Source organism: Amaranthus tricolor, chromosome 5 (genome assembly GCF_026212465.1).
Source record: "Amaranthus tricolor cultivar Red isolate AtriRed21 chromosome 5, ASM2621246v1, whole genome shotgun sequence".
Classification (NCBI taxonomy): Eukaryota; Viridiplantae; Streptophyta; class Magnoliopsida; order Caryophyllales; family Amaranthaceae; genus Amaranthus; species Amaranthus tricolor.
Window position 1 is genome coordinate 25,581,828 of NC_080051.1, and position 15,107 is coordinate 25,596,934.

The window sequence follows — 15,107 nt, forward strand, 5'->3', positions numbered from 1 at the left end:
TTACACGGATTCTTGTATGAGGCAATCTCACCGTGAGACATATATTATATTTGGGTTAATACGCCCAATGTTAGATTACATCATGAGCTTCTTATTTTGAGGTCGTATCACCGTAAAACGGTCTTATACAAGACGGACTGTTGTTGTTATTATTGTCCACAAACGAGTTGAATTTAACGTGTTCAACTTAATTTATTTTTAAGGAATATTAAGTCTTCGAATCTTTGCGCTCAATAAAGCTTTAGATACAACCGTTTGACTAATATTTTAAAAGAATTTTTAAAGAAGATTAAATTTAGCGACTGCATTCTTATGGTGGGCACTCGACAAATTAACATGGATTCTAATTTTACTTTGCTTGCAATTTTGGATCTTACTACTATATACTTTTGAACGTCAATCGATTGCAAATAGTGCGCTTTTTCTTAGTAAATGTAAAATTTAGGAGTAATAAACTAATGAGAAATTGAATTATGTGGATAGTAAAAGGAGAATAAAAATGTGAGATAAGAATAAAAAATATAATAAAATTTATTTTCAAATAAGAAAATAATGTAAAATGGATAAAATAAAAAAAAATAAAAATTAAGTCAAACAAAGGTAGTAAATATCTGAAAAAGTAAGAAGGACACTACACTATAATTTGCTTTTAGTGGGATATATTTAGCGACATTTAATTTAAGTGTCACTACTTCAAATTTCTAATAGTATATATAGTGGATTTAGTGACATTTATTATTAGACCCTTTAACAGCATAATAAAAAATGATATTAAAACTTTTCGTGACATAGTTAGTGACATTTCTTATAAATATCATCGTAGACTATAGTAACAATTACATATACCACTAAAGGTCAAATAAAGTGTCACTTAATCACTTTATAATAAAATTTAAAATAAAATTCAACAATTATTACACTAAAAATATAAATCAGTGATATTTTTTTTAATGTCACGCACAAAGTCAAATTTGATGTAGTGGGATGATCATTTCTTAGTTCCATTAATAACTATATTACAAATTCTCTAATTTCAATTTCTTCTATAAAATTTGAAAATGAATGTATTTATTTTATAATAAAGTTACGAAAATTAAATAGAAAGTCTTCTCAAAAATGGAATATTTCACATACATACTAGTACAAATTACCAATCCTAATTCCTAAACTGAACTAGACGGGTAAAACCGTTTGTTTGTGGGTAGGAGACATGACCACATGAGGGGAATTCTAATATTCAATGCCTTTAATCCTTTATGCAACGTTACTTGTGGCTCACTATGATTTATTTTTTTTTAATTATGATTAATTCATCAATAAAAAAGTCATATAATATTCATATTAAAATTAACAATATCTAAATACAAAATATTAAAATCAAATAACAATCTAAATTAGTGAAAACATAATCAAAATATTAAAATCAATATAAATATATATATATAGGCCGACCTAGAAGGTAGTAAGGTAGCAACCCCATACTTTTAAAAAAAAAATTTGAAAGTTTTGCTTGCACCAATAATCGAAACTGCAATAACTCTGCTGGCTGGTAAGCGCATAGCCACTAAGCCAACTACAACTCTTCAATAATTTCCAGATATAATCTATATTAATATTCAGAAATTGTATTGTATTTAGAGCTTACCGAATCAGCAAATAAGTTTATTACTATGTGCATTTTCATTAATTAATGATATTGTTCTTATTGACTTAACTTTTACTATGATTAAATGTCTAACCTACCCATTGATTAATTTCCCTAAATTTATAATTTTTATTTTTTAATTGTTTTAAAATTATTTTTTGCATTTCATAATCTGTTGATTTTGTGTTTATTTGAGTGGTTGTATGTATGCTGGTTTAAAACTAATACTTTATCCCCTTTCTTTTTTAGTCTATTTTGTTATTAAATTTGTGGGAGTCATTTTTTTGCTCAAAAAACTCCTTTTGAAATTATAAAAATACATTAAGCATATACATCCTCCATATCTTTTTTTCTTTTTAAGCTTACATCCTCCATATCTTAAATGCTAGCAAATTCTTATAAATCCAATTGTGACAAAGAAAAAGAAACAAAGAGATTATTTTGTTATTACGCTACTAAATTTTTAAAAATCATGTTTGAAAATTCATAATGTACTGTTTTTGTATTATTTTATTTGTGACATTTAATAAAATAAACTCTCGCAATTTCAGTCAAAGTGTCACTCAAAAAATGGAATGAAATGATAGTTATGAAAAAATTTCACCACACGGGGCTATAGAAGACAAAATTAGGCAACCCTATCATACAAATTTTGGGTCCGCCACTATATATATATATATAACACTTTTGCATAATTCCACTACCTCGTTATTTGATACAACTTTCAATAAAGAGTCGTCAATTTAATACAATTTTCATATAGAATTAATTATGATATAAGTATTTATTAATGCAAGAGATTGATATCTTCTATAGTGCCGTTAAGATTTTCATCAATAAAATTAACTTTAACCATAAAATTTTAGCTTACAAAGTGTATGTTGCTTTATAATTTTAAGTGTAATTCATGAGTTTTATCTAGCAAATTCATCAAGTTTCAATTTCTCATCTTCTCAAGGTGGTGGGTTCAAAATTTGAGGTTGAGTTCATGTATTGAAGTGGTGTTGAGTTTGTCATTATATTGTATTTTGTGCAATTATGTTGCTTTGTAAGGGTAATGTAATTTTGTAACCCAACAAAAAAAAAATAAAAATAAAGGTATTTAACGAATTGATATTTATCCGACCTTGTAATTGAATTCGACTTGACCCGACTTAAAAATGAATTTAAAATTATACTCCATATAGTCACAAGATTCAATTTTAAAATAATCCAAAATATTTAATTTGAAATCGACCAGTAACGAAATGAAACAAAATTTTGAAAACTCTAAAAGATGCCCCTAGTAAAGGTTACAAAACCACTTACTAGTTAGCTAAGGCAATGTTGCTTGGTTTTCAATAAGGCAATGATATATGATATTGATATAGATTGTGCCCACATTTACTGCTTTTTTCAGTATTCTTTTTAAAAATTTGTTTGTAATGGGTAATAAAAAAAAATGAAACAATAAATGTCCACTTGCAGTTATCACTGGAAAAGGCCAAAAGGGTTTCTGATGCCTTTAAAAAATCAAAGTCACATAATAGGTTTGCAGAAAACTGTCGAATACCTATTATACTTATCTATGACTTTAGCCTGTCACCATTTCTGATACATTTGAAATTTTCTAAACCCTTGTCCCACAACCTCCTACCTGAACTTGCATTCTCAACTCTCTTAGGCTAAAACTTTCTAATCACTCCAACAAACACTTGAACACCTCTTATATATTACCTTTTAAACTTTAAAAAGGATTGATTTTGAATGAATCTATTTGCTAAGAATTCTACAATTTAGTATGTTTGGTCTTATGTTGTTTAAAGTGCATTGAATGAACTTGTGTTAGTCTATAGAGCCAATCTATGGATAATCATCGTCAGTTTGATGGGCGAGATGTTACAATCTGCCCCTTGATAACTATGCAAATCGCATTGTACTGAACTGTCTACATGTTATGTTTCTTGTTCCTTGTGTCAAATTGTATTTTAGTAAATCATGTCGTGATTCTTGGCATGAATGTAAGGGAGTATAAGATAGGTATATCTAGTTGGTTATAGTAGGTTGTAATAGATTTGAATGCATATTTAGATGGGTGGACGTGGGTATGAAAATTCTGACCCCATAAATGACGGGTATGTAAAATTATAGACGGACATACTGCATTCACCTGCTCATTTTAGGCGTCGTAAAGTGATTTGTATAACAAGCTCTAATATAGTTATTTGGGGGTGGCTGGTGAAGGAATCCAAGAAACTCCTTTTCAAATGTTTAATTAATGGGTCATTTTAGAGTCTGAGGTAGGAAGACTTTTGAAGAGAGTTGATGAATGATGAGTAATTGAAGTTTCAGGGTTCAAATTTAAAAATAGTAAATGGACCATACTATATTACTACATATAGATTATTTAGTAGCCATCACTCCTATAATCCTACTCCTATGAATCTATCATATTTCATGTTCAATTAACCATATGTTCATATATGTGGAGTAATGGACTACTTCACTTACTCCATTATCACCTGACTCACTTTTTTACTGTAACATCAGGTTAAAATTGGGGGTTTTTACTCTAGTCTTACTTCCATTTTTTTTATTTTACTTTTCATCTTGAACTAAATTAATCGAAAATTATAAGTCAATTACGGTTCTTTGTAAATAATTATATAAAGACAAAAAAAAAAGTAACAATAAAATTTAAAAAAAAGACAGAAAAATAAAAAAGCTTAATAAAAACTCTCCCCTATCAAATTGAGCCAAATAAGTTTTGATTTACTTGAAAGTAAATAATTGTGATTTACTTAGCTCTCCTCCTAAAGTAATGACTAATGAGCACTTTCTAATTCTCAGTCCTTTGTCCTTTGAATTTATTATATAATGTAAATTGAAGTGAGAGTTTTTTTTTACGTAATATGTAGCTATTTTAAAAGGATGACAAGAATACTTGCGTGTAAATAAGAATACTTAACGTGTCTTTTTTTTTTAAAATAACACTCCACACAATATTTATTTTTATGATGTTAAAATTATACATTGCTCCTAATGTGGACAATTAAAACTTGTTTTTCAAAGTGTATTTTCTAGTATCCGACTAAAACTCCCTTATTAGTAATCACTAATCAGAAGATTTCGATATATATGATGATATCAAATTTGCATCATTTACATTTTGACAATTACACGTACTTTTTGTTTAATTCCTAACTATAAATTTAACTTATATTTTATTTTATCGATTTATTCTTTCACTTTTTCATAAAATAGGATATTAGTCACTTTTCTTAAATTTTGGCATAGACTAATATTGATGGAGGAGAACTGGAGAAGGAATAGTGGTAGAGATCTCTTTAGATTACGTTCTAACTTACATAGAATTGGACAGCTATTGAATTGTTTGTTATAATGTTGACAATATGGACTAATCATTGTCCGTATGTGTCGCAAATTCATAGATAATAAAACACGTCAAGAAATTATAAAAACACGCATTTTATATTAATTAATGAATACAACAAACCGACAACACCACATATCAACAAGGAAATATGGTAGCAGTAGAGCTTAATAACACACCCAAATGGTCAGAATTCATGGCATATGACTGAGTATTGACTCATCAGGCCCGACCTACTATAGGGTGTACGAGGTGATTAACCGCACAACACAGAGCTTTCTTTTTCTCCCGTATATAAAAAAGTTAATAAAAAAACAACTATGTTGAGTTTATTAATATATATATATATATATATATATATATATATATATATATATATATATATATATTATAAATAAGGTGCAAAATAAAAGTTTTAATGCACAGGATCCCAAAATTTTCAAAACGGCTCTGCTGCTATACTCTGGTCTTTTCCTCTTCATTTTGTACATGTACTTATATGTCTGCTATTTAACCTTCTTTCTTTTGATTGGCTTAAAATTTGAAACATGAAAAGTAAAGACACCTAATATATAGCTAATAAGTAATAACCACGTACTCCTTCTGCCCCAGTAAATTTACTTTAAGATTATTTGGTGAACAATACTACTTATTATATGTCTCATTGAGATTGGAGCATTATGTAAATCTATGTGAGAGTTTTTAAGAGTAAATGTTGCAATTCTTTTAATAATTTGAATCATTGAAAGTAGAGGCACCTAATATATGGCTCATAACCACGTATTTCTTGTGTCTCATTGAATTTGCTCTAAAATCATTTGTTGAGAAAATTAATACAAGTGAGAAAAACTAGTAAAAAGCAATATAATTTATTTTGAAAGTGACAGAAATGTGCGGATGAAATGAAAAATAAGTTAAATATGTGATGTGTGAATGAAAATTAAAAAAAAAAGTATTTGTACGGCTGAAAATAAAAATTGGACATTTTTAGTCATCATCATCATGCCAAATGTTCCGCTCGAAAGTGGACATTTTTAGTAGGATGGGTTAAAATAGAAAATGAGGTAACTTTTTAGTACAAAGGGAGTAGCAAAGGTAAGATTATAAGTATGTTCAAAATGACATGTCAAAAAATTATACAACTAAAAATGGATATTTTAAGTAGGAAAGTGGAAAATTTAGTTAATTTAATTGGGCTATTTAGCCCAATTTAAGATTGACTCACTATAAAACTATTTTAAACGAGAATTTGTGGTTAATGATTATGAAAATTTCCCCTATGAAGCTTAAGTGACATGTTTAAAAAACGAAAGTTATTTGAAGTTTTAACCTATAGATGAATCAAAATATAAATACTAATTTAGGATCAATTTTATAAGGGTAAAAATGTGTTAAATTAAAATGGAAGAAAAATGTAATAAGAGAAAAATTTTAAATTAGTGTGCTAGACCTCTAAAATTTCCGTTGATCGTATTGTTTTGCTATCCTTGTATACAATAATACATTATTATGTGAGCAAATGATATAAATATGTAACCAATTCTTGAGCTTGAAGCATAATCGCTTTTAGTTGAGTCGATTTTTTAATTTAATATCAAATATAATATAAATATCTCGCATGATTATATAATAAGCTTCATATCATACATGATCATCAGCTTGTTATCATATATGATTATTGACATTATTGATTCATAACATTGTATATAATATACCAAAGGCAAAACCTCTTGCATTTTCCACTTTTCATAAGATTAAAAACAAATCTTCTAGTAGCACAAACTTAGTGGAATTACGCAATGGCCTAGTAAAGATTTTAGAGGTCCTATTTATTTTACAACGTTTTTAAAAAATTTTCTACTTCAAAGAAAATAATTTAAGACAATATATATTGTAATATTATATTACTTCAAAAATATAAAAGATATACAAACGAATCACTTAAAAAAAGTTTCTCACTGTCGAACCTAAATAGTACCATTTAATATTTGAGACCTTTTATTTTTGGAGACCCTAGGCAGTCGATTAACCCGGATACCCTAAGAACCGACCCTGAAATTTTGTTCATGTTAAGAGATGAATTCAATCATAAATTCAATCATAAGTTCAAGCTTATGATTAAAGTTCCAACATATGTTATGTTGTAACACCCTGGCCCCTCGGACTTTCGATGACTAAGAGCTTATTTGCTAAGAGCTTCATGGTTAAGTGTGCTCAAGATGAGTGACCTCCTAGAAAGTTATCTCAAACGCGCATGAATAAGGCTAAAGTGTGCCGAAAAGTTATCTCAAATGCTAAATATTATACTTACCGCTTTAAAATAATGTCCAGAAATAATTTGTAAATCCTAGCATAGTGCCCCTTAGAAGGGAGATAGGGTTAGTGGTAATAGTAAAGTGATGACATCACTATCACAGCAAATTTGGATTCTTATGAGCAGCTTGTTTAGCCCATTAACCATTAAGGCACAATAGTTTCCCTACGTGCTCACAATATTTTTTTCTTTAAAGTAACACTTGAAAATGACGCTAACAAGAGAATATGATCTATGCACGAATAAATAAAAGTACTATTCTATAATCTATATGGACCCAATTTGAGGTTGGTTGGGGTGAGAGGAGGATGATTAAGATTTAAAAATCAGCACTAAATAAAAAGGGTATTATAGTCTTTAAGTGGGGCTCACTTGGAGATGACTTGTACTACTTGTGCCTTACACGTGAAGATAATGTATTCTAGAAAAAATCAGTACTTTCAAGGAAACCTCCAATATATATACTCTTAGGGTTATAAAACATCCCAATCCTTAAAGTTCGCCACCCCTTTTCATTTTTTCGCCACCCCCCTCCCCCCTAAAATTACGTATTTGCCCCTGTAGTTTAAAAAATTACAAAAATACCACTCCTTACAAATTTCTTATTTATAATAATAATAATAATAATAATAATAATAATAATAACAACAATAATAAAATTAAATAATAATAATAAATAAAATTAATAATAATAATAACAGTAATAATAATAATAATAATAATAATAATAATAATAATAAAAACAACAATAAAAAAATTAAATAATAATAATAATTATTATTCGAAAAAAAAAAAAAAAAAGTTGAGTCGCCCAAAATTGGGCGACTGAACCATGGTCGAGTCGCCCAAATCTGGGCGACTGGACCATGGTGGAGTCGCCCAAAATTGGGCGACTCAATTTTTTTATTTTTTTTTTCTTTTTGGAAAATAATAATAATAATAATTTATAGATTAATGTGGTCTATTAGCTCAGTTGGTTAGAGCGTTATACTAATAACGTGAAGGTCACAGGTTCGAGACCTGAACAAGCCATTATTTAATAATTATTAATTTTTTATTATAAATATGATAAAAAATTAATAATTATTAAATAATGGCTTGTGCAGGTCTCAAACCTATGACCTTCACGTTAATAGTACAACGCTCTAACCAACTGAACTAATAGACCACATTAATCTATAAATTATTATTATTAGTATTAATATTATTATTATTATTATTATTTTCCAAAAAAGAAAAAAAAAAATTGAGTCGCCCAATTTTGGGCGACTCAAAATTTTTTTTTTTTTTGAATAATAATTATTATTATTTAATTTTATTATTGTTGTTTTTATTATTATTATTATTATTATTATTATTATAAATAAAAAATTTGAAATGAGTGGCAAAATTGTAATTTTTAAAAAATCAGGGGCAAATTCGTAATTTCATTTGGAGGGGGTGGCGAAAAAATGAAAAGGGTGGCGAAGTTTAGCAACACCCTAAACCATGCCCTCTAGAAGGAGACATGCCCAAGAGAAAGCAAGAATGATGGAGCGCCTTCTAAATTCAAAAAGCCATCCTCCAGGTGTAAATCAGTATTAAACGATGGTAATATAAATTAAATGATTTATATAGTGTAAATTAATATTATATATACCACGTCATTTTCATGATAATGAAACATTAATCATGAAAATTTTTTTTTACAATTTTCCATTACGACATAATACCGCATTTTCAATTAGTAATGTTATAAAATAAATTTAGTAAATTAAATGAGATTGTCGAAACATGACCATACAACCAATACTATACTAACTTTTCTTACAATTTCTATCATTTAATATCAACTACCAAACAGAACAAAAGAGTAATGTAACACAAAAACTAGTTAGGACCACATGCAAAACAAAATAATAAAAAGTAACAAATGAAATAATGGTCATAGAGGTAGTAATCAATAAATTTGATGGAAAGATATAAAGGTTAGATAATATAATACTCCCTCCATATAATGGTAGTGGTTTAAGGATACTTTAAGACAACAATAAGACTCCTACAAGTTTCCACAAAGCAGCTTTACTAATCAAGTATTCTTTATTATACTATTCATGATTGGGAGACATGTCAATCCTCTATAGACTATACACATCCATTACTTTAATCATTGGTTAAATTACATCAATCAATGTTCTTAATCATAAATTATCAGGTGGATTAAAAGATTACAGTCAGAGAAATGTGGTAATCCAACTTCCCTCTCACTCCTTTGACAATTTCTATTTTTTTTTTGTTCTAAGGACCTATTTTACCAATTTAATGAACTTTAACTAATCTAAATTCCATAAATCTACTAAAAAGCTCACTTTTGAGCTAAAATCAATGAGCTATTTTTGTGAAAGATCATCGTCTCTTGGTGAAAATCTTAAAAAAGTTTATATTGTCATAATTTGTATAAGTAAGAGTTAGTTTAACCCATATATGCAGTGCATTTCACGATAAAACTGTCTCATACAACAATTTAAGAAAGTGAAACACACACGGCACAACACAACACCATCTAAAGAATTCCAACTCAAAATGATAATCAAATTTTGTCTCAATTAGAGAAATTTTATCGCAATTAGAGAACAAATGCCACTATCTCCAAACAATTCTGAATTTGATTATCTTTCTAACTCTTTTCTCGTCAAATCTTATAATAAAAAATTTTTCCAACTTAAATATTGAAATTTTACAAGAAAAGAGGGAGCCAATAAATTGAATCACCAAAGCAAAACATGTAGACCTCAATTAAAGCATGCATGCATTATGTAAAGAAAATGTAAAAAGAGAGATTAGTGAGTCATAAGTACTAATAAAGTTGGTTTAAGAACAATATTAATGATATCCATTACAGATCACAATGGCGTAACTATAAAGCAAAACCATCATAAACTGAATTCTAACCCTAATTAATTAACTTTTATCTTCTCTTTGGATTCTCAAAAGCTAAAAATCAGTCTGCTAAACTATGCTAAAAGAAGGGGTGGTTAGGACTACATTTAGTCAGCTGCACTTATGTTACATATCACAGATTACACATAATTTCTTTCAGGTTTTTTTTCATACTTTTCTTGTAAGAATTGTGCATTTGCTTTCTGCCGAATCTCCCTTCTATTTGCCTACTCGTACCCATTCGAAGCGTCCTGGGAGAGGCATATCATTCTTGATATCATAGTTGTACCTGCAACGTCACGACGAATTTAACAAAATTAAGTATATTATTATGCCAACAGCTGTTGTATGAGGACAACGTCATCATCATATTCAGTGTATACAACTCATAGCAAAACTATGAACAGGGTTTGGAGGAAAGAAAGACGGCAACTCATACCCATAAAGGTGAGTGCGGTCAAAGAGTCCCTCAGCTGTTGTATAAAGACACTCAGAGAAAGTGCAAATAACAAAAGATAATTACTTCTCAAGGAAATGCTTCTGCTGGCTATTTTCAAAGCCAGCAAAGAACTCCTCCATCTCTGGGTTTGTCGGGATTGTTCTTTGTGTATTTCTAGCTCTTCGGTTCTCTGCATTGGAGCATGATGGTCTGGTAGTTGATCCAGGCGTTGCTATGTTTTCCGAGTCCCTAATCAAGCTGCAAGGAGTGCTCTCTCGGGTGCTCCTGCAGTTAACATGCGCAAAAATTTTAGACACCAACAAATCCGCCATCCTAAAACCAAACCCTACCAGATAAATTTGAACTTTAAGAGTACAAAGACAAGAGCAAATTCATGCAAGAAATTGAAGGACACGGCTTTAAAGAACGGCAGAAAATTGCATAAAGGAAAACACAAAGGACATCTGCATCTAATTCATGGCATTTAAAGATAGAGGGTGAATATTTTTTGAATACACATAAGTACATTTTCAGATTTGGAACATGGTCCCCAACAAGAAATTGATTCATTTTGAACCAAAAACACATGGCTGAATGAGTTATTGCCGACATATCAAGCTATCAACAGAAATGATCTTTCTTCTCATTCAGTTTTTAACACCATTAAAAACCTGTCAAGGATTTGCTATAACACACACCAAATCATTTTGAATACTACTAATCAACATTAACATGTTCAGTCAAACATTCTATTACAGAAAGAAAGGGTTAAAACAGCATTCAAAGCATAGTCAATTCTACTTTCTATATAAATACAGGGTACTTAAAAGTCTCTAATACCCGAAAAGACCTGAGCACAATTTCAGTTTGTTTGCACCAAAAAAGGTCTCACGGTTTTGGTCAGAGTGTAACAAACAAATTGAAACGGAGGGCGTATTACAGAGCAATGCATCAAGCACAAAATGTTGCTTAACATCTAAGGACAGGTCACCGTCACTGAAGAAAGAATTAATTTGCCTGACTAAAATGTAACAAAAATTTCAAAGCACCAAAAAAACAATGAGAAAAATAAAAATGAAGCATCTAAATTCTTAGATGTCAATGGAGAGGAGCAGTCACGGGTCACAAAGGTCAGAAAAGCTTTGGCATTTTATAAAAGCAATGGAAGCAGGAAACAGATAAGCTGAGGGTGGGTGCATTCAATGAACAGGAACATCCAAAATCATAAGTTGCTTTCTAAGTGAGATATTCTTGGATTTTATTTGACATCCTAGACTTTGGCCCATTACTATGAAATCAATTAAAAACTACAAGCACTTTGCTAAAAGAGACCCTTCCTAGAATCACATTTCTTGTGTTGATTTTGTTGTCAACCAAAAAACACGGAGACTCTAATCCCTCCACACAATCACCGGCTTTTTTTGTGTGTATAGGGTAACTTAAAAGAGGGAACGTCGAGAATCAAACCCGAGTTCCCATCGAGGAAAGTGGTACACAATCGCGACTAAATCTTGAAAACCCACAATCGGCTACATGAACTAATACATCAATCGGGAGTTACTTTCTCTCCACAATGAAGTAATAAAATACTCATTCTTTGAAGTAAATACAGCTTTTATTTATAAGTACTTTACAACCAATTCTAATCACTCTATGTAAAGGGTTTGAGCATAAATCAATCATAACTCTTGCCTAGCTAAGATTCCTTGTTGAGGTAGAAGCAAAAGGCTTCAATAATGTAGAGAAAACTTTACAATAACAAAAATATGTGGGCTAAAACTTGATAGTAGTATAAGTGATATATAACTCACATGATTGAGCCAAAATATTCTACTTTTAGCCCCCACCCCACCTTTGAAGCACTTCAAGATGCTTCTTTTAACTAAAAATAATTTCCCATAAATTTTTCTTTCTTTTAACTCTTTTTTCAACTTTTCTTTTAAAATTATTTTGAATAATTTGCTCACGTCTCCAAGAATATATTTTTATCAAAAAAAACCATAAAATGTGCTTTTTCATTTATTTCTTTTTCGAAAATTTTTGTTGAGTTCCAATAAGCGAAAATTTGAACACATTTCTAGATCAAAGAAGAAATTTTTGACACATGTCACACATGAACAAGCAGTATTGTTTTCAATATTCACCTTTTGAGAAAGCCCTGTTTAAATAACCCTAATTTAAAGAAAAAAAGTTTTTAAAACCACTCATAATAATTTTTTTGGAGATTTTCTAGAAATGAAAAACACCTGTTTAAACAAGCACCCACAAAGTAAATAACAAAAAAATCCATAAACTAAAGCAAGAAAAATTGAAGAAATGAAATTCCAAACCAAAAATTGAACAGAAATACTGAAACAAAAAATAAAAATATATAAAATTGAAAGAAAAAATAAATAAAAATCAAACCTTTCTCTAGCATCAAATTCCAAATTATTCTCCCCAAAAGAAGGCTCAAGAGAAGCAAGATCATGAAAATCCTCGGATTCAGCAACAGTAAAATGACGAACACGCCCCTGAGATTTGTTAGAAGCACCAGAAGTAGCCGAGTTGACCGAGTTGACTCGGACCTTAGAACTTGGCTTGTGATTATCCGAATCATTGTTTTTATAACTATTCTGATGTTTAGACTTAGTATTAGGAGAAGGAGGAGGAGGAGGTTGAAAAGGGGGTTTCTCAAGCCTTCGATTACGAAGTTGAAGATAAGAAAGTTCAGGGTTTGGTTGAAGAGCAAGGGTTCTAGCCCTAGTACGAACACCTAACGAATTCGTTTGTGGGATTTCCATTACAGCAACATCTCCTGTGATCTTTCCTTTCTTCATGTATTTCCCCATAATTTTTTTTTCTTGGGTTTTTTGTGATTACAATTTCATTCAAAGTACGGAATACTCAATTGAAAGAGGGAAAATTCAAAAGAGGGGAAATAGAGGGAAAAGGAAAAGGGTTTTCAAAGAAGCAGAAGCAGAGGAGGAGAGAGAGAGAGAAAGGGGAGAAATAAGCGGGATGAAGAGAAATTTGTAAATTGGGAGTAATGGAGAGGAAAATAAAAAGTTAGGGTTTTTGATTTTGGGAAAAGAAGAGAGAGAAAGAGAGAGTATTTGTAATGGTTATTACGGGGAAACAGCGGCACGCATTATTGGTTTGTGTCACGGCATTTTAATGATATTAAAAACGGAGGACGAGGGTTTCGGGCTTTGTTTGCACGTGTTAACTACTATTTGTATTTCTATTTCCCTCCTTCCTAAATCCTTATTACTATTATTTCATGTAAAAAAAATAAAAAATATTTTTTTATATTAAAATTATTTGTCAATTATAGCTTTGAAATTTTACAATAAAAAATAAAAAGTAAAAAATTTGATTTTTAATCGATTTGAATTTAACTATATTAGTCTTTTCTTATCAGTTGTCATGGCATATCTAATAAGATAATAATTTGATGACGAAAAAAAATCTAGTTAATTTTTTATTATATTTACTACTAAATTAAATAAACAATTCTAAAAAAATTTTTAGATTAAATTAAATCATATTTATTTTCGCATTAATTGTGTGCCCCTTCCCTTGTAATCTCTTCCAACGCCCTTAATGTTTTCCTAGTTATCACGCGTGTTACTCCTCGAATTTGATAAAACCGACTAGCAATGACTATCCATGGGTTGTACGTTAGATTTATTAATCAATACAAGCCTTTTTCAACACATTTTGTCCTGATCATCTATAAAGACTACTCTACAATCCACTACAAGCACACTTAAATGTGAAGTTTATAGCAATTGAGCTCCTGTGAAAATAAGAAGCACACAAAAAATCCCATCGCACCCTACAACTCAATTTATATTCGGCTCTAATACATTACCTCATCAAGCGAACTAACCTTTCGTACTATTCACGATCATATGGTAGCTCTGATACCATTTATAACACCCTAACCTTACCGATAGCCTAAGGAATTTATAAATTGTTCCCACAATCAATGAGAATGACAACGACACGGCGAAAAATGGGTTGGCGTAAGGGTTATAATTATCAAGAAATGGTTGGAAGTTTGGAATAAGTGCATGGTGAGTAGGAATTGTAGGGGATGTGAAAGGTTCAATCATTTACATGCTATACATCAACGATGAACTTTTGAATAGAGATACTATCTATGTTCCATTATATTTGTTATTTTGACTTTTTATGTAATTCAGTGCTATATTTTTATCTTTTATATATTGAATTACGCATAATTAAAAATTATGAAAAATAATATTATTAAAGTATGTGATTAGACTATTTAAATAATATCTCAATTGATTTTTTTTTATTTATCGTAATATAAAATAAGTTTCAATGATAACTCGTCCCGATAATTGTTATATAACTAACATTTCAAAATGGGTGTAGTATTTGGCAAAGAAGTTTGGTTAATTAGTTG

General features: G+C 29.8%; 1 protein-coding gene across 1 annotated transcript; it reads right to left on the bottom strand.

Moving 5' to 3' along the window:
• Positions 1-10,151: 10,151 nt before the first annotated feature.
• On the bottom strand, positions 10,152-13,808 carry LOC130813110 (cyclin-dependent kinase inhibitor 3-like). The gene is made up of 3 exons (XM_057678842.1): positions 13,097-13,808; positions 10,775-10,975; positions 10,152-10,540 (listed from the first exon to the last, which is right to left on the bottom strand). The coding sequence occupies exons 1-3, from the start codon at positions 13,519-13,521 to the stop codon at positions 10,471-10,473; spliced, it is 696 nt and encodes a 231-aa protein (XP_057534825.1). The 5' UTR covers positions 13,522-13,808; the 3' UTR covers positions 10,152-10,470.
• Between the last annotated feature and the right edge of the window lie 1,299 nt (positions 13,809-15,107).

Coding starts and splice junctions, on each gene's coding strand:
- LOC130813110 (XM_057678842.1), bottom strand. CDS start 13,521: ATGGGGAAATACATGAAGAAAGGAAAGATCACAGGAGATGTTGCTGTA. Junction 10,976..13,096: donor GAATTTGATGCTAGAGAAAG/GTTTGATTTTTA, acceptor TGTTAACTGCAG/GAGCACCCGAGAGAGCACTC. Junction 10,541..10,774: donor CAGAAGCATTTCCTTGAGAA/GTAATTATCTTT, acceptor GTGACGTTGCAG/GTACAACTATGATATCAAGA.